The sequence below is a fragment of the Cyprinus carpio genome, chromosome B5, assembly GCF_018340385.1.
Source record: "Cyprinus carpio isolate SPL01 chromosome B5, ASM1834038v1, whole genome shotgun sequence".
Classification (NCBI taxonomy): domain Eukaryota; kingdom Metazoa; phylum Chordata; class Actinopteri; order Cypriniformes; family Cyprinidae; genus Cyprinus; species Cyprinus carpio.
In genome coordinates, this window is record NC_056601.1 from 16123463 (window position 1) to 16151369 (window position 27907).

General features: G+C 36.4%; 1 protein-coding gene across 1 annotated transcript in view; it reads right to left on the minus strand.

Moving 5' to 3' along the window:
- The window catches only part of edil3a (EGF-like repeats and discoidin I-like domains 3a), a 155727-nt gene that overhangs the window by 64295 nt on the left and 63525 nt on the right, over window positions 1–27907 (minus strand). The window contains 1 exon segment of the mRNA XM_042724613.1: window positions 21134–21262. Within this exon segment, the coding sequence (XP_042580547.1) occupies window positions 21134–21262 (129 nt within the window).

Consider the following 27907-nt stretch of genomic DNA (forward strand, 5'->3'; position numbering starts at 1 on the left):
CAAATGTGATCCAATAAGCTTTATAAGGTTAATAATATCTGTCTGCTGGCAGAACATGTAGTTTGGCATCTCTAAATTCCTAAACAACACAGACATTTAAAGTCAATCTCTGCAGAGCATAAGGGTTACATCACATACGTTCGGATGCAATTAGCCTTTAAAGCATGGCATGTGAAACAAAACTGTACAAAAACATATTTTTTGTTAACATTACGTATGTGAAATCCATTTCAAATCTGCACCGGGTGGTTTTGAAGAGATCAAACAGATACACAAAAATGTTGGAAGGATTTTACAACTCATATCTATTAGTATGCACACGCAGAGGCAGACAGAGAGGAAGGATTGTCCTTTGCTGTGGCATTGTCTGCCGTGTGAGTGATGAAGTGCTCTGCTAGCCGGGAGACAGTGGAGGCTTAACCTGATTTAGTGTTCAGAGCACATAGGGCCATTTCCACAGAGCAAAGTAATTGAATTTGAATGACAATGTTACATTTGTGCACACGTCTTTTAATACACCACCCTTAACCCAACACACACCCACAACCCACACTCACCCACACTGAAAATAGCTGACCAAAAATAACTTCAGAATCTTCCTCAACAACACCAAAACCAAAAGATATTCTCATTAAAAATCTTCCAAGTGTGCCACATTCCCCTATAACTACAGTACCTCCTAACCCTTTATCTAGCCTTTAACAACATCTGCTGTTATAGTTAGTCTCAGGCCAAACTCTGATTGGCCGTGGCCCACGGTCTCGCAACCTTTTTTTTCCTGTTTGGCTCAAAGCAGTTCTCAGTCAGGGGATACTGAGAGAGATGAATAGCATCCCGGCATGAAGGGCTGTAGCGGTAAGTGCTAAATCGGTTGCCATATTTCCAGGAAGAGAGCCGAGGGAAGGGCAAGTGGCCTTTCCAGTAGGCAGCAGTGACCCCTACTGCATGGACACCTGCTCTGGTGCTGCTCTGAGACACTCAGACGAGGATTAACCATGCCGAAGAACAGAGGAGATGGGTGCAGTGGGACACAATGTTAGAGATGGGGGCTGCAGAGGCTGGAGGTGTATAATAAAAAAGTGCAGTTTAGTCTGTTACTATACAAAAGAAAAGTTCGGAAGTTGGCTAACTGCGATTCATGCAAATTCAGGAGGCAACTGCTATTGCTTGATTGACAAAAAGGCAAAAATGAATAATATCAATACTATGCCGTTTCAATACGTGGAGGGAGATTGCATCCGAACGATATTTCAGGTCTTCTATAATGTTTACATTGTGTCCACCACAACAAAGAGCCTCATAAATATTTAACAATCCATCTGAATTACCGTAAAAGAGCACATAGGAATGACCCTTATCAAAATTATTCAGAACTAATAGCTTGTTGGACTTCACATCAGCACTCTTGGAATGTTGCCCATCCAGTCAAACTGAAGAACGGGAACTAACTGATGAATAATACATGTTTTAGTTTATTAACTCTGTGTCATTCTAGATATGAATGTTTGCAAAAAAGTTATAAATGTACACTGCTTTTAAAAAGTTTAGCGTCAGTAAGATTATTATTATTTATTAAAGACATTAATACTTTTATTCAGCAAGGACACATGAAATTGATTAAAAATATTTAAGTAAAGATATTTATAATGTTGAAATAAATCTTGTTCTTTTGACATTTTTTGTTCATCATAAATTTTGAATTTTTTTTAAACATTTAACAAGTTTTAACATTATGTTTGATCAAATGAATGCAGCACTGCTGAGCATACAGATGTCTTTTCAAAAACATTAAACAAATTAACTGACCTCATACATTTGAACAGAAGCATAAATTTACAAAATGACCAGTAATCCGATGAATGCCCATGTGGCTGAAATATGTTTGAGTCATAGTGTTTCTGCCAGCCAATATTTCCAATGACTCTTAAGGTTCAGATTGTTTCAGTACTACTTGTAATAATATTGGCTATATTTTATCTGAATGGGGAAATAAAGTACACAATACAAGTATTTTGGAGATGTTTTGTATAATAAGTAAAATAATAAAAACAACATATGGAACAGAGGATTTATGTACAGGTTTGTGTATTGTGTACTGTATTTACAGCTGTATAAACAAATATGAACATGTATTTACATGCTATACTCAAGTGGTGTTCCATTTGTACTTGCCTGCTTTTCAACTGAATGTACTGTACTAAATGTGCAAGTAGTAGATGTGAAGCTGATGAAGGTCAGTAGAAAATGCAGTCCTTACAAAAAAAAATTGTAATATATGTCATAGCACTTCATATTGTTGGACCTTTAAATGGTTTTCAATTGCCCTTGCAGTATGAGAGCTAGTACTGGTGAACTTCTATTATGATTGAAATAGCTGTTTAACAATAGCAGACCAAATTTCTGAATCTTAATTTTCTTCCCTGGGTATTACACCAGATGAGATCCAGCACTATATAAGAACTATAGTAGAAGGATTAAGCCTCTTAGGACCTTCACCAAGTGATGATTCAGTAACTCAAATGAAAATGTCATGGTCGTAGGCATTGTATTAATTCATGCAATTCATATCTATAAAATAGGCTTATGCAAAAGTGCTCATTTCTCAGAGGTCTCAATAAACAAGCTGTAAAAATACACAGTTCAAAAAAAACACACCCCAATCATCCTGCACTGAGTATAGACAAGTGCAGTTTGTTTGCTGACTGAAACCATACTGAGAGTATATCATTAGTTTATCAGCTTATCTTCTGCTCAGCTCAGTGGGAAAGAAATAGCAGATGCTAAGCTGGTTTAAGACATAAAAATGACACTCTGTTAACTTTCAGCTCAGCCCAATCTGCTATGATTTACTAAGGGGCTATTTAAAATAGTGGAACTTGGTCTGGTTTATTCACTTTTTTATGATATGGTACATCCTATGCTATAACTCAATACTGGGTGTATTTCACCTGAAAACAGTCCATATATTCAGTGGATCCATTAAATATAATCGAATGAACATGAAACATGAGAAGGCTAATTCAGATGTTCTAGTAAGTTCTTTTGAGAAAGGAAATAATTTGGTTAGCTTGACACTTTTAATACAACCTAATATATATTGGTCCATTTAAATGACTGCTTAGGAGTTCTTCCCTCAATACTAAACTTATTACACACCCCATGAAATCAAAATGAGAGTCTTGTGGCTTTTAGTCCATGTCTATTAAGGTTGAGGCCATCTATATCAGCTACTGTATTGCTGTAAGAGCTCTCTGGACGACCGGAGGAACTGAAGGTATTTATCGCAGGACTTTGGTTTATTTCCAACAGGCACATTTTTTTCTCAGCCATCTTTTGTCTAACAGGTGCCTGGAGCAGTTGGGGGTCGGGATCTTTCATGGCACTAGCAGACCCCAGAGTTTAATTACATCCTGTGTGTCACACCAAACATCTGTCATGTATGAAAGTTATCTCGAGGCAGGCCTGCTTCCAGAATCAAATCACTGAGGGTGCTTCTGAAATTAGATGGGATGCTCTAGTAAAGTGAAGATGGAATGCATAGGCAGAATTAGAATGTATTAGTCTAAATTTATATTGCTTAATGCATCTACTGGACATATTGTCCTCATCCATTGCTATGGTTATCACCATGTCAATCATTGCAGTTATGAGTGTGAATCCCACATTTAAATATCTTCTTAGCAACATCAAAAACACATATTATCATATTATTCATAATGGGGCAGCTGTGGCCTAAAGGTTAGAGATTTGGTCTTGTAACCAGAAGGTCGCAGGTTCGAATCTCAGTGCTGGCAGGAGTTGTAGGTGGGAGGGAGTGAATGAACAGCGCTCTCTTCCACCCTCAATACCCATGGCTGAAGTGCCCTTGAGCAAGGCACTGAACCTCCAGTTGCTCCCCGGGCGCTGGATAAAGCTGCCCACTGCTCCGGGTGTGTGTTCACCTCTTACTGCTGTGTGTGTGCACTTGGATGGGTTAAATGCAGAGCACCAATTTCGAGTATGGGTTACCATACTTGACAAATGTCACGACTTTCACTTTCATAATAATAAAATCATAGTTCTGCTGCACATGAACGTCTGTTCAGTCAATGAAGCTGCTCACTGTGAAGATTCACGGGCGTGCAGAACTAAGATGTTTTGAGTGGTACTGAGGGTTCAAGAGATCAACAGACATGTCTGTGATTGACTCAAGTGCTCAACGCTGCAAAACCATGTAAATAGAAACATTTGATGCTGGCGCAAACACAAGCATATGCACTAGAGCATTTGCCAACTCTGTTTCACCAATATTCAATTATTACAGTTTCAACTGAGGGTGCGCTTGCTTTTGTTTAAGGGTGCTTAACTCCCTCCATCACCCCCACAGAACCGGGTTTGTCCTGAGGTGTGATGCTAAAGTACAGTTATCAAGTAAAATTACATCTTTATTTAATTACTAAATTTTCAATTCAATTACCACCATGATCACTACAAAATGTCCTCTGTTAAATACAATACTGTTTATGCTGTACTAGCACAACATTAATTCTACTAGGTAAATATCACTAACTTTTGTGAAAAGTAAGTTGACATGTTTGGGCTGAAAATGAAGACAATGTCTTCATTTAAATGCTCATGCTGCAGTACTACACCAGAGTAAATATTGTGTAGACTGAAGTTGATTAGTGAATGAAATCCTATAGTGTCACAACTGTTTAGAGAATTCACCCCTCAGTATTTTAAAAAGCTGATGGGATAATTCCAGTCTGATGGCCTGGTTGTAACGATGGGCTGAGTCCTAATCCAAGAGCAGTGGATGGTGTTTGAGGAATGGGCAGGTTTCTGTACTAACAGGCTTTGGCAGCCTGCCAATGGAGCTCCAGCAGCAGAGATGAAGGCTCGGCTGCAGCACAAAGAGGCAAAAGTAGCGCATAAACCTTCAGTGAAGGGGGAGAGATGGTGAAAAAAGGAAGGAGAGTAGAGAGGGAAGAAAATGACAGAGACGAGATGAAACGAAAGAAAGCTTGGAAATGGGTGGGGAGAGAAGTATTGGGGATTCAAGAAAAAGGGAAGAAATGAGAAGAGTACTGGGGTCAGATGGAAAGAGAGGAAGAAGAAGAAAAAGAGGAGAGGAAATCAGGGAAAACCGTCAAGAGGTAGTCAATGTGGCAGAACCAGGGGACACAGAGTGGAGCTCTGCCTCAATGGTATTGTAGAACAATAGGAAGAACAATACAGTGTCTCTACACTTTGCTTCTTCAATGAGGCTTTGTCGCTAAAAAAGCATTATATCAATTGATGTTTTGGATAGTGCACTTTCAAAGCAGCAAGAAAACCAACAAACACTTTCTACACACAAAACTAGGTTACCCAGAGAATTGTCAGGTGGTGTGACAATACCGTTCCTGACTATATCTAGGTCATGCCAGAGAGATGAATTTACTGTAGGTGTGAAGAACAATCAGATTAATTATGAATAAATGAATTACAATTCCTCATTGGGTACATCAAGGATCGAGTATATATGTGGTTTTTGCCATGATTCTCTCTGTTGCAAATGATCAGTTGTTATTTTAAGTTCCTAAAACTAAAGTGTGTCATTGTTTTGTTAAAATACTTCAACTAAGCTTGTAAGTTAATAAAGACTGTGTCTCTATGCTGTTTTCAAAACAGTGCTCTGTTTATTAGACCAGCCTGACATAGCAACACTGGCTCAACCATTAGGGTGATTTTTATTTTTTTTTTATTGACCAATGGCAGATTCGATTAGTGTTTTTTTTTTTTTGTCACCTTCAGTCAAACTGATCACTAGAAACGTATTCAGCAGGGATTATCCAGCAGTTGCTTAACTCTGGAAGGTACATATTCCTACCATTCATCCTCAAATCTACATCCATGTATGGCTTATGTTAAAATGTGGATGTCAAGCCAGCTGATATTTTTTGCTCTGCCGCAGTGTCAGTCAATGTAAGTATAATAAAAGTGCCCTCTTCTCCCCTCCTCCTCCCCAGTCCTTCAGATTGTGTTACTCCCAGTTTCCAGACACACCAACATGATTGACAAGTACACTGTAGCATGGCATGAGTGATGTTCATCTGCGTTGTCCAGCCTGCCAAACATTCATGTGGAAAATGAAAAGGTCAGCAGTGATCTATGGAATACGTGTTTGCCGACTAGGCAGAACAAGACTTCTGGACGAGGACTGATGTTGGAAACCAGGATCACCAACCCATGAAACTCTCTGATTGAGGCTTTATCCCTGCTGTTTGTTTTCCCTGATGCCTTTAGACAGCTCAGAGATAACAACAGCTCCAGACACGACAGAATCAGATGGCTGAGAAGAAGTGTGGCCTGCAAGCTTATTTTGAAGTAATAGCAATACATTGAGTACATGTCCAGAGGAAAGAAAAATTATACAGTTAATGAGATATGTAATACTATGTGTTAATTGTTTCTCCTACAAAATGAGATTAAATGGAGAGCAATGGACAACTGATTAAGTCTCCTGCAAACTGTTTGGTATAGTGCTTGTTACTTTGATATTTATACTCTGTCTCCCTGAGATTGTTTAATAGAAATTTATCAGGTTTAAAATATACTGACTTTTCATTTGGTAATATAGAGTGTAATGTATATTACCACTCGCTTACAAGTAAACAAAATTAGAAGGCAAATGCACAAGCAAATTAAAAAATGAAAAATGTCCCTAAGAATGTGCACAACCTGTTTTTCACACTCTTATTTGTTAGGAATATTCTCTCCAGACTGAAGAACAAAACCCCTTTCTTGCTATTCTCTTTCTTCTTGTATTGCCACTTAGTGTAGCTGCAGGTTATTTTAAATAATTCATTGTCTGAGCTTGAGGGTGGAGATACAAAGTATTGCTGATCATTCACAGCAACCCTATTTGCTTCCAGCTACACTTCGTCCAGTCAAATAAACTTTCATTAGCAAGCCTCTCGTTATGCTAGTGAGATTTTTTTTTTCTTTTTACGTTTACCTAGACAGTGATGAAATATCTTTTAAATTACTCATGTTTATTTTTTTCTTTCAGAAAGCATGGAATGAAGTAGGACAAATGTGTTCATAATGTGTGTGCTTAGAAGTGTTAAGTTTTGTTTAAAGGTAGAAAAATCCTAAAAGTATAACGCCACCGAAACATCTGAAAGTGTGAATCCTATGCGAAGCATCACCTTTACTTTAAAGTCATATGTGTGTACAAACATCTGATAAAAGATGCCACAAAACATCTGCTTCTCAATCTAATAATCACAGGGAACATTTTAGTAATGTGATGCAGAAAATCCCTGTCATGCAGGGTAACATGAGAGCAAACATAGTGGAGCTAAATGCTTTTTTTTTTTTAGTAAAAACAAGGACTGGTTAGTATGGCCCTGTTGGAAATGTTGTAATGTTGTAAATACATGGCAGTCAGATGAATGGGAAGCTTTCTCAAAGTATTATCTCCTCGGTATGTACAGTAGCAATTAACAAACAAGAAACATCTGGGTGCAAATGACAGGAGGGATCAAGCAACAGAAAGATGATGAACATAGGATACAGAAACAGTACAAGACTTGAAGATGAAACAAAAGCATTAATTAAAACCTTAAAAAAACACAAGAACCCTTAAAACCATTACAAACACAAAAAAAAAAAAAACACACAAAACCATTACAAAATTAATATTTCACAAACACCTTTCATCTTTAAGATGAAAGAGCCCAAATGGAATAGACATCTTGGTGGCATACCAGTAAAATCAGGGTGTCACCAGAAGAAATGTGCAAAGTAACTGTTTTCTATTTTTAATGTATTTAATTTTTTTTTTTTTTTTTTTTTTCTGTAACACAAAGCTCCATTTTCAGGAGCCTTTACATCAGACTTGTGTCACAAGATCCTTTAGAAGTCATTCTAATATGTTGATTTTGTGCTCAAGAAATATTTAATCTTATTATCAATGTTGAAAACTGTTGTGCTGCTTAATATTTTTATAGAAATGTGATACACTAACACTAAAATAAGTATAAAATAAGTAAGATTGTTTTTTTTTTTTTTTTTTTTGCAAGGATACATTGAATTGATCAAGTGTCAAAGACATTTTTAATGTTATAAAATGTTATTATTATTATTAATTTAAACTTTTTAACATTCTGTTAATAATCTCGGGGGGAAAAATCATGGTTTCTAAATAAATAAATAAAGTTACACTGAAGACTATGGAAGCATGTGAGTAGCAAAAATAATTTTGAAATGTAATAAGCAAAATGGCAATGCAATATGTAAAATTGCTTTATTTAATTTCAAATTTTTCCATACATATGTGCAATGTTTAGTGCAAAATGAAAATTACAATTCAATTATATCATTTACATTTGCCATTCCCTACACTAGTTTTAATATGCAAATTAAAAACATATTTTAATGCTTTATAAGTTGCAAAATTTAAATGAAAATGTATTACCCAAATTAATAATAAAATCTCCTAAAATTTAAATTGATAATTTAAATGCCATTTTTCCTAAATGTATTTTAGACTTACGGGTAGTACACTTGGGATTGCATTTTCATCGTGATAATGCGTGATAATTGTACTCACTACTGTTTACACTCCGATCGATGCACATGAGAAAACAGTGCAATTCTACTTTCCACCTTACACCGTGGCTACACCGGATGTGACAGCTGTTGATTCATGTCGTGTTGCGTCACATCCAGTTTAGACAGCATCGTTAATTATAATGGGTTCAATACTGTCGTTTGTCAAGCCACTCACGTCCGGTGTAGACACAGTGGTGCCTTCCTCTCTTCTAACCTATAATAGAGCGCACGTCCCGTGGCTGTTTACACTCCGGTTGATTCCCGTGACCATACAGAAAACGCTGCTATTCATGCCTGGCCAAGATGACACTTCACCAGTCCGATCTAGACGCAGCTGTCAAAGAACATGCCACAGTCAAAGTGAGATAACTTAATATAAAATATCACGGGCATCAATCGCGGTGTCCGGTGGCTGCTCTTTTGGCAGGCGCATGACGTATAGGTGCCATAGAACACGCGATATTACAGATTAAAAGAGAGGAACAAAATATAATGTAAGGTGGTAAATAAGTGTAACGTTAGAACTGCACTATTTAATTACGTGCATCACTCGGCGTGCAGACAGTGAGATGTGCGACACACCTGCAATGCTTAAGGTGCTCTGGGACATGCGATCCATTAGCTATAGGATAAGAATAAAGTATGGTGGCAAAAAGGTAAAAGTGTAGAATTGCACTGTCTGTTTGCTTATGTGCATCAATCGGAGTGTAAAAAGTAAGGCAGGTGAAAAGCGTTTGGTCAATGGTGAATATTGTGCGTCCTGTTGCCGAGCTCCGCCTCGATATAATGATTGACAGGTTGGGGGCGTGATCAGCTCGGAATGCATTTTCAAATAAACAACATTATTGCGGGGTATTTAATGAAAATGCAATTGAAATGTCTTAAAGGGATAATCCACCCCAAAATGAAAATTTTGTCCTTAATCACTCAGCCCCATGTCGTTCCAAACCCATAAAAGCTTTGTTTTCTTCGGAACACAATTAAAGATATTTTGGAAGAAAACCGGGAGGCCTGTGACTGTCCCATAGAATGCCAAGTAAATAACAGTGTCAAGGTCCATAAAAGGTATGAAAGTCATCATCAGAATACTCCATCAGCCATGAGACATGCAATCTGGGTTATATGAAGTGACGGAAACACTTTTCGTAAGCGAAGAAAACAAAACTAACGACTTTATTCAACAATTCCTTTGTCAACAGTCTCCTATGTGTCTCTCCACATCACCGTATGCTGCATATTCTCTTCTGTATCATCCATGCAACAAGGATGCACTGTTTTCTTTCAAATCAAAGCTAAATACACATAGAAACAGCACATCCTTGTGGCGCGGATGATACAAAAAAGAACACGCAGCATAAGGTGATGTGGAGAGACACAGAGGAGACTGGAATAAATTACATTTTAAATTGTAATATTATTTATTAAAAATGTATATTATTCCAAACTTTTAAATCACACGCTATATATATATATATATTCTTGTTGGTCAGGAACGGCAGATTATTATTAACAGTCCCATTTTGCATTAGGCTTAGTAACATGGCAGAACACATTATTGTGATTTTTTTCTTTTATTTATTTTTTTCTTTTTTTTTTTTAAGAATGAGCATGTGTGAGATATTGAATTTAAGTTGGTTCCCTTTAAATTTAAGTTGGTTCTTTAAGTTGGTTGAATTTAAGTTGGTTCTCATAAGTTTGCAGGGCTAAACTTATATGTTCCAAGAAGCCTATAATCAGAAGCATCTGTGATCAATGGGAACTTCAGTATTCCTCTGTGTTTTCACCATTATGTTTACATTAAACACACTAAATATAAAACTTTTTTGTTACACTTTTAGCACACTGAGACATCTATTCCATATATTTAATGTTATCTATAAGATATCATTCTTAGTATGTGTTAAAAATTTTTATGAAGTTTATAATTTAGAGAGTATGTGAATTCTCCTTTTTTAATGAGGTGTTTGTACTCAAATATGACATGTGAAACAGTACCTGATGCTTTCCAGATAATATGCCCATTCACAGATGTCTCACATGCATTTGTAGGGCATTATCTATTGCACATCTATTGAATATATTGTACAAAACACAGGAAATATGAATAGTACGGTCCATCTCCAGTGAATGTTTTCTGTGCTGTCAAGGGTTTAATTGTCTGTTCTCCTGGTTTTCCACTGTGTTAGTGGGTTGTGATGTGTGTGGGCTGTGGGCTCAGGAATGGGATCGTAATCTGGATCTCCAAATGAGTTGGGCTTCCACATAGTGCTGGATCATTTGGGAAGGCCACCCAGTTTGTGAGAGAGCTGTGATGAAAATAACAGTTGTTGGTGTACTGTTAATGTTTAAATAATAATATTAAAAATAAAACACTGTTTATGTTAATATGACAAGTATGTCAAGACTGAGCTTCCGTATTAAATTCACTGTGGTAATCACTGACGAAGCACTTCTACAGTATTGAGTCCATAGCTTGGGTTTATACAACAGCAACTCTCAGAGTCTAATTTCAGCACAGAAGCACACTTCAACCAAAGGTCTCTGTGTATTACTGTGGAAGAAAATAATGTGAAGGACATGGGCTCTCAATCCATCAGACTCTCAATTATAAGACTGAGGAAAAGGTGTTTCCCTGTGAACAGAAAATTGGCTATCATTTTGTAAACAAAATAGACACCATACCAATTCAAGCTTTGAAAAAGCCTATAAATCCAACTTTTTTTTATAAATTTCCCAATTTACCTCATCCAATAAATACATAAATAAATAAATAACTCTACAAAAACATACCTCAGGCACAATGACTTACACTTGTGCACTGTTTTTAATTAGCAGAGGTTCTACTCCCAACCTCCTTGAAAGGTTGAATAAAGTTCACTGCAAAAAAAATAAAAATAATAATAATAATTCTGATAGGTAACTTAAATGTACTTCATGAAGAAATATAGAAACAAACCCAAACCATGTAGGATGTGAATCACATCACAGCTTAAGAAAAGTCAAAAAGACAAAGGTACAAGAATGAGGAAAAGAACTGCAATCCCATCAAACGGTGTAAAAGATAAGAGAAATATAGAACTATTTATAAAATTTTTATAAAAGGAATTCCACTAAACATGATTATTTATTAAGAAAAAAACATCAATACCAATGCTTAACAACCTTGTGGCTCACAGATGTCGGAAAATATTTTTAAGTTATTGTTAAAAATCAGTTCCCATATGGAGGAACTGAATGTGATTTTTACTTCTGGAGTGTAAATGTTGCATTAATGCATGCATGCTTGCATACATACATATCTTCTATTAGTCAAACAAACAGACAGTCCTGTCCCAAACTCACACCACTGTGCTTTGCCAGTGGTTTGGTGTCAGTTTGATCAAGATGCTCAAACAAACAGAATAATAAAGAAAACAAACAAAAACCTTTAAAACCAGCCTATGATGGCTTGCTTTTTTAGCTGGATTAAGCAGATTTCCTAGCCTGGCCAACCTGGAATTCAGCTGGTTTACTAGAATGGCCAGCTGGTTTCCCAGCTTGACCAGCTGACAAGTGACCAAATGCCTTACAACTCAGAAATCCTGTAAAGGTTCAGGTAAATCAATTTAAAACTTACTTATAGTTTTATAGTTGTTTCTGCTTATTAGGCTGGGAAAGTATTGTAACATTGAAAAAAAAATGAGACACTTCACCTTTAAAGAAAATCTAGTAATAATGGTAACCTTTGAGTTTTCAGAACAGCCAGTGAAAAGTACACACAGTGACACAGACAGACACACACACACACACACACCTTCTCTCTCTCTCTCTCTCTCTGTCCCTCAGAGTGGTGCCTACAGGCATGATCCTATTTATTACCAGAGCACAGGGAGCAGTTTGTGTCTGGCTCTGAGGGGGTGATGAGGTAGAGGCTGAGCTGAGAGCTGTGTGAGTACAAACTCTCACCGACATGCCTGCATATCTCCACTCCGTATGCTTTCAGTCACAATCACAATGGAAATGTGGATCCAGGTAAACATCCCCACACATTCTGGTAGATGTGCCTCTGAAAACCAACAGTAATGTATAAAAAGATTGAAGAAATGAAATGAAGAGAGTAAAGAGATGCTTTGGTTGCAGCCGTACCCTTCTGCTTTACTTAAACTCCAAAGTAAGGAGCTCACAACATGAATTTACAGAACTTTTTGTTTGTATTTGTGTGGGATTAGCCAAGATTGTTTTAATGCTTCTGAGACTGAGAGGCGGCAAGATCTGGTTCCATCCCGAAATCATCTGCAAACTGTATAAAAAAAACATATTCACTAGCTTATACCCTGCAGACACACTGCCATATTTCTTTTAAACCCACCAGGCAGCCAAGAAAACAAGCCACACAAGCTCCTGTCAATACTTAATCAAATACAGATCAAGTCCAAAAACCTTGCACATGTCCCCTCAATCCAAATCAATCATCGTAACAGCTGGAATATTTCGTAAGAAGCCGAAGATTGCTTATTGATCAAAGTACAAATTAAATCACCCAAAGACTTCTTGCTAAGATATAAAAGTGCTGGCACCTTTTGAGTATTAGCCAAAGCGTAGTCCAACCCACTCAAGATGCCCCTGCTTGAAAAGCTTTTAACCTTGCTTTATTATCTCCTCATATATGCATTTCATAATATATATATATATATTTCAACAGCAGTGTTCGCAATGCCATGTGATATATCCCACAGATTTGGCCTCTATTGGATTTAATAAACTTCCTGCAAACACAATCTTCAATTATTATGAAACCAAGCTAAAAATACAGCTTTGCATGCTAAAGTTCTTTAGATTTAATAACCTTGACAGAAACAGAACAAAGCTATCATTAATTGTTTTGTGCATAACAGCGCATAACAGAGAATCTAGCTCTTGGCCATTCATGTTAAAAAATAATAAAATCAAATATACTGTGTCTCAACAGTAGTCCATTTAAATCCAGACTAAATGAAGAGTTCATTTGCAAAAACAGATAACGCCATATTTATTTATTTTTATAAATCATGTTGTTTCTTGTTTTTTATTTTTTTATTTTTTGTGCATTCCAAGTAATATCAATCAAACTGCAGTTGGGTTGTTTTGATTAAGTAATAATAACTCAGGTAAATACAGGTAACTTACAGACAGAATTAAAGTTAACTGATATATATATATACTTTTTTTTTTTTATTATTATTTTTTTCCTGATCTGCTGCCCAGCACTACTTGTTCTTGGCTGCTTAATTTCTATTTAAAAAATGTAGTAAAATAAATAAGAGCTATGAAATCCAAAAACTATGAAATGTGAACAAAGAGAGATTGCTTGTGGATTCTTGTCGCTGGAATCTTGCCTGGCCAACAGTACACAGATGAATGTTTAAATGATATTGATAATGTTTATCATGGCATTGTATTGTTTACTGTTCTAAACAGGAGGACTGTTTAGGCTTGCACAAGTGAGAAAGAGAGCTGGCTGAGTGGAGAAGTAAACACAAACTGAATCCAAGGAGCTTTCAGTGACGACATGAACAATGCAATACGTGGCATATCACATCAAAGGTTTGTAGTCATTGTGTTCCAAGACATGATTTGGGGCTTGTTATCATTATAACGAATACCAGTAGCAATACCAAATGCACTCTGATTCCCCTCTCCTCCTTTTCCTGCCTGACAATAACACATGCTTCTCAGCCTGCCAATAGCTTGTCGTGACATGCCATTATAATAACTGGCCGTTCACTCTCTATCCCCGGTTGGCCTGCCAATCTGCCCATTGACACAGTGGGAGCATGGCAGCCCATCATTCCAGTAATGACAACACTGCAGAGATTCAAGCTGGATTTCACCAATAATAATGATGATGGTAATAGAGTTAACCGCCAGCGGGCCTTATCATCCCAGAAAGTTCACAGAAAAGGACGGTAACTATGTTTCAGAGAATTTACAACTGACAACTAAAATCTGAATGTATGAATGTGTATGAGTTTGGACAAAATGTGAAATACTGTTAAAAGGAATAAATGAAATTAACCTTCATGTCGTTACAAACCTCTATGACTGTTTTATTTTATTCTGAGAAACACACAGTAAGTTATCATGTCGCAATCTATGACGAAGCGGGTGAGAGCCAGTGAGTGTTTGATTTCACAAGTTAAGTGTAAAACTTGTCATAAAGTTTTGAGGCGTCGGTTTTGCATGTGTGACAAGCATGGGGTTTGAACATTTAGTCACTGCTGATGAAAAACACTGAACAAAGGATAAAGTGGTTAAACAATTATAAACATGTTATTGACTGTAAGGTTTTAAAGTATAGTCTTATTTAACATTATGTAATCTTTTAAAAAATTAGTTGGCAGCAGAAGTGAATGAAATGTTATTTCATATTAAAGGGGTCATATGATGCGATTTTCCTTTCTCTTTAAAGTCTTACAAGCTCTTGGTGCATTAAGAAGATCTGTAAAGTTGCAAAGACTAAAGTCTCAAATCCAAAGATATATTCTTTATAAAAGTTAAGACTTGTCCATGCCCTCCTAAAACGGCTAGTTTAAACACACCCCCACATGTCTACGTCACTGTGTGGGAAGATTTGCATAACACCAACGATATCTGCTTCGTTATGTCTAGAGCTGATCCGTGCTGGTCGCTGAGGAAATACATCAACTTCCCGCTGTGGATCGCTAGATCGGCTTTCACCATTTTTTCAACCCAAATATTCAGATGTGTGAAGCGCATTTTATGCACGACTGTTTCTTGAACCTGCAGAGTAGCCTACAATGCGTCTGTGCTCAAAGGCTGTTTCTATATAGTGGGGCAGTTCCAACTTTGCAAGGACAATCTGGCACTTCTGACTCACAGCCTGTAAGTACTTTTTTTTAAATTTAAAGAATTTGCCACTAATGATTCAAATGTGAGTTTTGAGCAGTGTAGAGTAGCGCTTGTTTTTTGTCATTCCTCCAATCACAGATGCAGACATGGTTTTATGTTTACGCAGTGCAATACGCAACACATAAAAGAACAGTATAAGTCATTATAATCCATAATTATGTCCCCGCTGGATGCAACAAATGGCTCGTTTGTAATGGGTTTTTATTGGTTTTGTCTCATTGTGCCGGGAGACGGCATCACAGTATGGTAAGGGGCGTAAAATTTCCCTCACACGCTTGAGGTATTCAGCCAATCACAACGTACTGAATAGCTGGCCAATCACCATGCACCTCGCTTTTAAGAATGATGAGCTTTGTAAAAATCAACGTGTTTCAGAAAGGCAGGGCATAGAGGAGCAACAATAATGTACATTATGTGGAAAATAATGTGTCTTTTGAACCCTAAATACTTTGCATTACACCAAATACATAAAATAATGTTCTTTTTAGCAACGTCATATGACCTTTTAAAGTAAAAAGGTAACCACACTTTAGTTCCAAATAAATATATTAATACTTTTAAAATCAATATTGTATATACTGAGATTCAATTAAAATAACTAAAACTTTTAAAATCAACACATCATGTCTACTTTATTTATTTTATTATTTGGCATGTAGCCGTGTAATGAGCGAGACAGTGTACACTCCGCTGGTCATTATCTCTAAAGTTTATCCGCTTCACACTGAGCCTAGGAACACCCCTTACCCAAGATTAAATCACTATAACACAACCCTGTAGGGCTTACTGTTTTAATAAACCCCTTTAGGATATGTTTTGTGATAATGACCGGCTGACTGTACAGATTATAGGTACCATCCAGTAATTGAATCCAACCTCAAAATTTCAATTCATAATAATGCTTATGAAACAGGCATTATTATCTTCTTTGTCCAGAACTATTGGCTCTGACTGCTCAAAATAGCAAGGTCGCATTAACAGGCCGTGCTAAAGATAATGCAGACAGCTGTGAAATTGTTCTTGATGCTCACAATTCAATTGAGCCATGCATTTAGAAATATGGATCACAAAAAAAAAAACCACAAATAACTAGACCAATAACAATTTATGATACAATTTAAACCATCAACATAATTTCATTAAATTGGATAAAATGATTAAAAATGATAAAATGAAAAAAATTGTGAATATTTCTGTGATGGTTCACTTTAATTGTGATGATTTTGCAAATTTCATTAGACTGAGTAGAATGTTACTAAATTTACACATGCAAATATGAAGGGAATTAAAATACAAATTCATAGACTGGGTTTTCACAAACAGCTTTTCTATTGAAAAGCACAACTTTTACAAAGTCAACCACAAAATAAAACTAAGCAGGATCCGGACCTGTGCTTGATATTTCAGTAATACACACAAAGCCAGCAAATTCTACCTTAAAATATAAAACAATACACACTAGGCTTAACCCAAATTCCTACCTCTAATATCATATTGTAATGATATTGTACGTGTCTAAAAGTAAAAATCAATTCAATTAACTTGAGAACAGAGCAGACTGACCAAAAAACAACACAGCAACAAAACAATATTTAATTTAAAAGAAAAACATCTACACAGGTTTTGTCTTATGGCCAATTAACCTGAGCTAATATAGATTAATTTTCATGTTTTTTGCTTCACTGACAGTGCTTTTCCCAATTCCACACTGATTCCAAAATCATTTCCATTTGTAACAAAGGGCCAACATTCAGCACAAGGTTTATTCTTGCTGATAAAATCCCTCTAACTCAATTTTATCAGTCTATTAAGCCTGTCAGCAATTACAAAGCCTGCACATGGCTGCAACAAAGCCCTTTAAGCTGTCATTCTTGGGGCTCTATTATCACTTTCCTTTTATCATTTAATTGCAGGTATTATCCAGACACTAGATTTGGTTACCTAATGTCTTTAGATACTTTATACTGTATGTGCCAATCCATTTCAACAAGTGGAAAAGAAATTGGATGCCATCAAATACATACATACATATAAAATTAAAAAAAAAAAATAAACTAAACTAAACCAAATCAAACCACACCTTAATTCATTAATCTTTCAAATCTGGCTTTGATAAGACATACCATCTCGTTTTGAAGAAGCATTTGCATCTTTTGAAGAATATTTATGACTGTGCACAAAGGACATCTTGTAAACACACAAAACCTGATAGATTTCAAGCATCTACAACATTATGTAAAATAAATGAGCCACAGGTCTTAACAATCCATCAATTCTACTAAAATGTCAAACAGCCACGTTTGGTCAAGTAAATTGTTATTGTATTTTGACGGATGGATTTGGCACTGGAGAAACAGTTTAAAATGAGTTTGCATGCATCAGTTTACTGTTTCCGATTTCCACTACTATTTTAATCACCCTTAACCAATATCACAAACCTCTTCTCCACTCACACCCTCCACTCACACATCCATACCAACATACACAAGTAACTTCCAAAATCTTTTGTCTAGATCCACCCTTGGCCCCCACCACCATCCCTTCACCATCTCCCAATATTCAATAACAAGAATCACGACCAACATCAAACATCACCCATGAACTCATCCTTCCCTATTGCAATAACAAGGGGATGAGCCTCTCCAGAAAAAGTAAGTGTAAGCTTTTCAAATGTAAGTGTAAGCTTTTCAGGTTTAAGTGATACTTGACTTACATCACTGAAATTCTAATAAAACACACAAAGCCACAGCTGAACTGAAAGTCATTAAAAGTCACATTCCAATTTCACACATTCTAAAGCATAGAACATGTTAATATCAATCAAACTATATTTCAAGTTCAAACACTTCAAAACTAATAAACCACAAAACAAATTAACTATTAACTATGACTTTTGCCTCAATAAACTCCCAATATTCTGCTTACTAATATTCAGTAAGGTAGGTGTCAAGTTTAGGTATTGGGTAGAATTAAGGAATCTAGAATATGGTCATGCAGAATAAGGCATCAATGTGCTTTATAAGTACTAATAAACAGCCATAAACATCCACTATTTTAGTAAGATGCATGCTAATAAACAACTAGTTAATAGTAAGAATAGATTCTTAAAATAAAGTGTTAAAGTTTTACCGCCAGTTCATAAACTGATTCATGAACATATTATATATATATTATATATATATAAATATATATATATATATATATATGAAACCATGTTTCAGTTCATTTAGCAAGAATAACTTTTACAGTATCTCTACAGGTTCTGAAAGACACATTCTTAGCTGTCTTCTAATAACTTCAAACTTAAACAAACAAGACAAAATGTTCCCAAAAACCAATACTGACAAAAATGTTACATGAAAATGGATGCTCTTTATTCAGCTAATTCTGAAAATAAGAGAAGGCACAGTGAACAGATATATAACATCACACTACACAACAAAGCAATGAAATTAAGCACCCACCTCTACTGACACACACACTTTTATATTGACACACACAATATGTGATATTACAAAATAAAATATTAATAAAACTAAATATATATAATTACAAGCAAAATATAAAAGCATCTTTATCACTGACCTGATTTTTTATGAGCAGTTGAACACTGTTGAGCGGACACTAGGCTAAATTCAGTGAAAGATGTGCTCATGCAGTGTCTTATTAAGTTATTTTTTTATTTCAGGAAGATTCCAACAGTGTGACTTATTACGCATGCCAAAAAAATAATAATAAAAAAAAAAAAATACTTTAAACCTAGCATCTACAGTCAAACGTTTTGTTAGTAAGCCTGCTGGAAATGCAACTGCTGGGACATTTTATTTGGGCTACTACCAAATCACAACACTAACATATAACAATTCATGTTTTACCTCTATTTTGTGATACCCATCCACAAGCAACAGTTATGATTTTTATTTAGTTAAAAATCATGCACTAAAACAACTAAAACTAAAATGTTAATAAAAAGAAATGAATGAATGAATGAATGAATACAAAATAATTAATAAATAGCTATATTTGAATCACAGTGATACTACAGCATTTAATGGTTTTCATACATTTCAACTGCAAAATCTCCCATATGCCAATTGATTGGAAAGTACAGAAGACAATAGTAAGGAACCCCCTGGGTTAAACGATTATTACTGAGATAATTTTAAGATTAGAGAGTAAGAGAGACACTATGAGTTACAGTAGTAGAACAGTTAAGGAGCTTATATTCAAATCCCCTTTCATCTCTGGTTTATCCTCCAGCTTGTATCCACACACAATCATACACACACTTAATATGCAAGAATAAATGTTGATTTTTCTGCCTTTTTCTGCTGGAGTGGCAAAAGATCCGACTGCATCTGACCATATGTTTAGCAGAGGAGGAAAATAATAAAAAAGTAAAAATAAATAAATAAATAAACAAGTAAAAATAAATCATGCAATAACATCTGTCTCTGTTTGCTATAATCACAGCAAAAAGCAAAGTGTGTGCACTTGCATTTGAGTGCATATAAATACAAGCTTAAATTACATTAGGCGTGTAAAATATACTCAGAAAGATAAAAAAACAGCTTCATGGAATTGCTATTCTTTTTATATGATACTACCAACAAAATACTGATTAATAATAGTGGCAATAATTAATAATACTGTCTAAGTAGCTATTAAAACAAGTGTGTTTTTCTGAATACTGTGAATTTTCTATAAGGAAGTATGCATATTTGGAAGGAGAAAAAAAAAAAAACAGAATGGATCAAAATAATCATATAAGATCAGTTATCAACATCTAATAGAAAACTACAAAATTAAATACATAAATATTAAATAATAAAAAAGTAAACAACAATAATAATAATAAATTAATAAGTAATAATGACAACAAACAACAAAATTTATATCAAACAAAAAAAAAATTAAAACAAAAAAAAAACAAAATAACAAATAAAAAATAATAAATAACAAAATCACTAAGGCTTAAGAAAATCACTATACATTTATCCTAAGTTAACTGAACAACACTCATTTTCAATACTTTACAACAATACTAGAGCAAAACAATTTACACATAGACAGCAATGAAAGCAGCGAAAAGTTCAGAAATGCCAACAAATAAATAACAAAAAAAAAAAACAACCAAACAAATGATATGAAGCAAATAATCACACTTTTCACATCACAAGAGAAAAAAAAAAAAAAAAAAAAATACATCTAGATAGAGTGTGTGCTCAATTTAGTGCACAAATAGTATTGTTTATATTTTGGATGCTTTGCAGTTACATATACAATAAGTATTTCAGTTAGGACATTTTCATTGTAGCCATATTAACGAACGTTTCTAAAATGGCCCTATATTTTTCTTTTGGGCATTCAAGAAGAAAGCTAGCATCTTTCCAACTGTAATCGTGTATATATATATCGACCATGAGCTGAAAAAACAAACAAACAAACAAACAAAAAAAAACCTTTTAAACACATTCACTGCACACTGTTAGGCTGGTTTCAGATACATTTGAAATTGGACACGTTTACATAAGATGCATTCATGTGTACAAAAAAGCGTAGAACAATGAGTTTCAAATGAATGCAACTACAACACTCATCCAACATCCCATCCCTAATTAAAATCAAGCAGAAACAGTTCTATACAGTAACTGCATCAACTTACTGTGTTGGCAGTGGATTCCGTTGAAGCCTGATGGGCACTTGCAGACATATCCAATGAATGTGTCACCCCTGAACGTTTCACTTATTTCACAGGTGCCTCCATTGTGACAAGGGTTTGGATGGCAGGGTCCTGTAATTTAGACAAAATATAAATAAGCAAGCGAACTGAAGTGTTTTTGATGTATGTAAGTGTTCACAACCCACATGATGGGTTAGATAAACAGATGTGTTAGACATCAGCAGTTTATAACTTGGCCTGCAGTGTAACCACTTGCATCTCTGTCTACAGTGGTTCAAGTAACAACTGCTATGACATACAGAGGGGAAAAAGATAAATGATTGAACACACAGAAGGAAAGAATGAAATGAGACAGAGACAGAGTCACAGTGAGAAAGAGAGAAATGTAAGTATAAGCATCACTTGCTGAGGTCACCATGGGGCAGCTTGAGGGATAAATGATATCATGGGCACCTTATTACATATACAGACACATAGTCAACACACATAAATAAATAGATATAAACTGAAAAAATAAAATCAAAGAAAAAAAAAAAAGATAGTGCTGGCATTTCACTCAATCATTATAAACAGTCACAGAGTTAAATCTGAGCAGAAATTAATAGATGAGTATGAGAAAAGGTCAAGGGAAGATTATGGGAGCAATGCTCTTTGATAGGATGCCAGTTTAATGACATTTTAGTGAAAGATGGATTCAGTAAAGGTATGGCACATATGGCATATATTATGTAACTAGATAATATCTGTCATATGTACAATTATTGTAATGCGATTTGGCAGGAAAATTGTCTCCTCCAGCTGATTCTGGTTCCACTCAGGGTTTTTATCACTCTTTCACACTATAAAATATGAGGTGATCATAGACGTTTTAGAGTCAAATTTCTTGATTTAAGTAAATGTTCTGAGAGGATTTAAAAAGTTAATCTGTCTACTTAGATTGTTTCTATGCAAATTGTACAATTACATGCAAATCTCAATTCAAATCATTTTGTGTTGTTTAACGAACTGTATTTGTGTAATTCTAAAACATTTATATATTAATATGGCAATTTATATTAACGTTCAAAAGTTTGGGATCTGTACGTTTTTTTTATGTACATATATAATTTTATAAAATATCTCTTATGCTCGTTAAGGTCACATTTATTTAATTAAAAACTACATATTCAAAACTGTTTTCTATTTTTATATATTTTAAAATGTAATTATTCCTGTAATGCAAAGTTTAATTTTTATTATTAAACAATATTGTTTAAAAAACACTACATTGTATGTTTTCATATATTGGCTCCTAATGGTTTGAGTCTCTCTACTCCAATTGGACAAATGGAAAACCCACTTTTATTTCATCTGTTGCCTGAAAGAAAAAAAAAACTGTTGTGAAGTCATGAATGACCAATCAAAATGCTGATTTCACTAAAAGCTTTTAAAACAACATTCAGGCACTGGACTAACTGTTCTAGAGTAGCTTCTAATCTCTTAGTCTTCCCAAATCCTGCATTTACAAGCAAGTGAACCTCATAAGAACCCCCAGGGGGGCCATATCTCATGGCCTATCAATACTATACTGATGTTTAAAACATTAGAGTGCCTGCATCGGGTTGCATGCTGTCAAAAGTTTCTTGATGAAATTGCAGGGCAGTCAGTTTAATCTTTCAAAATATCAGCAGCAAGTTCTACAGGAGAGCATGGGTGGAGTAGAGAGATGTATTACAGACACATGATCAATGTGTTCTTAAGTGCAAACACAGACTTAATGTAGATTGTTCAAAAGACACAAATTCCATTTTTGGTCCTAAGCAGAGTAACTCTGGATGAGAGTCTTGAAAATGTTTGATTATGTGGCACAGTAGGATCTTTGAGGGTAACACTACCGTTAAAAAACCTGGAGTAAGTAAGACTGATTGCATGGTTGTTTGATTGATTGACTGACTGATTGATTTCAATACCGTTATTGGTCACAATTTATTTAAGGTCCAATTCTCATTATTAACAAACCATCAACTACAACCTTTATTTGTCCTTAATTGTCCTTTTTAATATATCCTTATTTGTCTAATAATAAACTATCTTTCAAATAAATGCTGTACTTGAACTACATTTGAATTGTATGTATAAAATTAGAAGTTTAGAAGTTGTATATTTAAATAGAAGTTTTGATTGCTCCTATTGTTCTCATTTGTAAGTTGCTTTGGATAAAAGCATCTGCTAAATGTATATTTATTTATTTATTTATTTATTAGATTATGTGACACTGCTGTTATTAAATATTTATCAAATAATCCTAAAAAAAAAAAAAAAAACTTGAAATTTGCCACAGAGGGTAACCCTATCAACATTTGTGAATTCCAGTACAGCATCTCAGCTATAATGAGACTACCATCTAATTAAAGGGACACAACATGTAATAACCTTGCCAGAACTCTATTAAAAGCCCTCTGCATCCCGAAGGAGAGGGTGACAGCTAAGCCTGCATTCTGACATGACAATCTATAACCGCACAAAGCTTTGTGACAGCCCCCTCTCTATCTCCAGAGAGATGGAAGTCAGAAGAGGGATAGCAAGACAGGGAAGAAGGGAGACAGTACGAGAAGGAGAAAAGGGAGCAGGAGAAAGGAAGGAGGGTGGGGGACGTATGCCACATTTGCACACGTTCCTAAGAGACATCGCCAGGCATTGTGGCCAATGAAACAAAGCTTTGTCCTCTGTGCTGTTCCCTTTTGTGGCACAAGTCAGGGGGATCAACAAGAATGTCAGCCGTTGTTGGGCTGCTCGTGACTGTTGCAGGAAAGTAATTGATGTTGGCTGGCACACGCATCCCGATTTTCCAACAAGTCACAATGGAAGCCAATCTATCAGAAGAGCCCGTTTCCAGTGCAGCATAGTAAAACCTTAGCAGTGGTTAAACACAGCAAATGTTTCCTGTGCAATTAATCACTCTCTGATAGACGCTCCCTGCCAAATTCCCCAAAGTTAATTCATTTTAGTCTCTCGCTTATACAAATCAACTCAAACGCCACTGAAGTGCGACAGGTAAGCAACCCAAATGTGTAACACTTGCTAATGTATTAATTTATGCAGATTGTGGGTAATGTCACTTGGATGGTATGGAAATCATAACACATTAATATGTAGATATGGTGATCACTTGGTTGGATTATAATAATTACAGCTTTGGCGTCTGAACCTTTGTGGGTTTTCATTGAACAAACCTTTCAGCCATCGATTGGATCACCTAAATTTGACTTTTGCAAAGTCCATGCAAATAAAGCAGTCTCTAAATAAAGCAATCTGTCCACGATAATTACATACCGCAGCATCTATGGAGCATCATATATAACAAACAACCCACTGGATAATTGTACCATGGCATGCAGAGGAAGTAATGTAGGTGTTTTAATTACTACTCCCTCAAATGATCTCCAGGTGAAGGTGATGGAGGTCAGAGGGGCTCAGACAGCCTCTCGGTGTCTGAGTTATCATGAGTAGATTGGGCTGAGCATTTGGGAGGTAGGGAGGTGAGCAAGAGGCCAGCTGGAGCTCAAATCAGACTTCCTGTAAAGTAAAACCAAGTATAGCACCAGCGCAGAGCAACAGTGAGGTCATGAGCACATGATCTGTATGTATGAGTCTGGGGACTACAGAATGCTTTTTTCTACTATAGTCAGGTATTCACTTAAACAGTGAGGTCCAACAGACTGAGGACACATTGAAAAACTGAGATTTTCCATTTAAGCTTGGTAAAAAAGCTTAAACTTAAAAAAAAAAGTTCCAATATAAAATCAAGTTTATATACAAAAATCTGCACTATTTACATATCACTGATCAAATCTTTTACATTTTTGATATAATTTTTTTGATGACTCTTTGTACAGATGTTCTTGTTTCTATTGAAGCACAAGATGCTCCTTGGTTCATCTGAAATTATGATTTTAGTTTTACACAAATGTGTTTTCTTTCATATAGGGATATAATGATATCAAAACCTCACGACATGATAATATCACAATATGTAGTCCACAATACAATATTTATTGCGATATTTAAAACAAGACAAATTAAGAATTGGAAAAAAACAAAAACATTGTACATTTAAAGTTAAATTGTTCTATCTAATGCGCTTTGAGGGTTCAAAATTAAGAGATTCAACCCATGTTCTAAACTAAGAAAACTTAAGTGATAAAAAAGTCTGACTTGTGCTTGAACTTTGAAGAGGACTCAAACCTCTTATCATTTGTGAGACCAAACAAATTAGAATATAATAATAATAATAATAATAATAATAATAATAATAATAATAATAATAATAATAATAATAATAATAATAACAACAATGACAGTAATAGCCATATATTGTAAAACAATTGCACTGTAAAATACATGAAAATTAATATTTCATAGGTATATTATTTATGCTTTACACTACAGTAGGGAAATGCCAATACTTCTTACCTAATTTCTACACTTATTTATATATATATATATCGAATTTGGACTGCAGTAACTTTACTCATTTAAACTGTTAGCTGTCAGCAACTTATACCTCATTCTTAAGCCTTTATTTTGATGGAAATGGTAGAAGAGCTTTTATTTTGCATGCAAATTTCAACTTCACGGAAAACACGCTTACAAAAATGTGTCTCACTACAAATCTAGTGAAATGCTGTAATCATCTGCCCGCAAAAATAAAGCCTAACTGGTGGCTGTTGCATTCCCAAATGTGCACTAAAATCACAGCATGTGCAATAAATGAGTTCAGTGCATTCACTGTGAACTGAGCTGTTTTGAGGCGCAGAAAATACCAGATCATGAGCTGATCACCTAACCAAAATGCTGGCCTCGCTTTGAAATGTGCAGCGAAAACGTCTCTGTGACGAGTGGGGCGGGGCCGAGAGCCGTGGGAACGGAGCGAGGCTGGTGGAGTGATTTGGAAATGAGAGACACCTGCTCCACTCACCGGTCTCGAGTCCCACAGAGGAGATTGGGAGGATACAAAAGAGGAGCGACAACAGTGAAGGACGAGAGAGGACCAGGCCTGGGCTTTATTTTGGGTTTAGGTTTTGTTTGTGCGCGGCAGTCGCCCGTGAGGGGCTGTCGCGCTGTTTTATCTTTATTTGGTTATTAAAGTTTTATTTGAGTGTATGTCAGTTCCCGCTTCCTTCTTCCCGTGATTATGGAGTTTTTATTATTACAGTCTCGGTTACGTGTGTAATAACACTGATAACACTGGGAGAGCGTACCCAAGTAGAGGAGGTATCATGTGGAAGTTACACATATGGACTGGCCATAGAGCACTGCTACATATGGAAAGTCCTTGCGGTAGACTCAGCCCGCCTGGTGTGAGATCACTACACAGCAAAGATGGCAGAGAAATCTCTGCTAGGGAAAGACACTGGCTTACCGTGAGGGAAGCCGTACCATGGAAGAATACACATTTGGGATCACCCAAAGGGGGAATCACTACACAAGGGCACCTAGCCCAGCACAAGGGCTGAGCTTGTGCATACACACGATTGCTAGACCTGCCGTCTGGCGCTCCGCCACTCATGACCGCCGAGGGTGCGGGAGGAACTTCAATAGGGTTCACCAAAAGGGAAACTGAACTGTATCCGGTCCTTAGAGGGGAATGGCGCAGCAAGCATGATCGACACCTAGCAGGACACGAGAGGACGTGGGCGCTACATGGAGATTATAGAATCTCGACCTTAGTGAAGACACAAGGCTACAGGGATAGCCCGAAGGGGAGGACCTTGTACTGAAATGCCCGTCCCTCGAACGCAAATTGGAGAATCAAGGTCGATCATTGCAAACCAATCATGAGGACTAACACATCGGAAAATATGTTCCTGCATTAACATCTTAAATGGGAGCTTATGGAGAGCCCAGTTCAAGACTCGCATGTCCAGATTGGCCGCAACTCACCGCCTTACTGGGGTAGAAAGAAGTACGGTCTGCAAAACAGTGTCTTAAACATCGGCTGGAGGGGCTGGCTGTATCGCGTCCTTCGCCAGCAGGACTACAATATCTGCCCTCAGGTCAAGAGCTCAAGCCTGGGGGGACACCGGGTGAATTGAATCGCATAACCAAGTCTAATAGTCCGGAATAGGGTCTGAGTGTGTGGTGCAACACTTACCTGGCTCCACGGTTGGGCAGGGGGCGCATGAGAAGACATAGCATCCTCGAACAGGGCCCTGCTGCCCGCTGCAAAAGAAGAGAGGGATGAGAGTGGCAAGGCCTAGTGTCGCACACTGCCATCTATGTCCTCTTGTGACTCAGAGATAGAGGAAACTGCTCCTTACTACATTGGCCATAAAGCCTGTGGTGGAAAAGAAATTTAGCTTAAAAAGTTTTCTACCCAGCCCTCCTCCAGGGGAAGAGCAGCTCCCTCCGTCTCTGGGTCATCCATCTCAGGAGTGGTTTTCCCCACTGTTTGGAGGATTTAACAGTGGCTGAGATGGGAGGCGTCCTCACCCTGCGGGGGGCTCGATATCACCGTGCTGGAGCATTTTTTTTTTGCCGCAGAGGACAGACGCCCTTGGCAATGAGCAGGCTGAGGGGCGGCCCCTAACGGCTGGTAGCACATTGGGGCATGCTCTTGATAGCCTTAGCCTGCTTCTGAACTGCGGAGAACTGCTGGGCACAGTCCTCAACTGTGTCACCGAAAAGGCCACCTTATTAGATGGGAGAATCAAGTAAGCACACTTTGGTGACAACTCATACCTCTGCAAGGTTTGGCCAAGGGGGCTTTTGGACCAA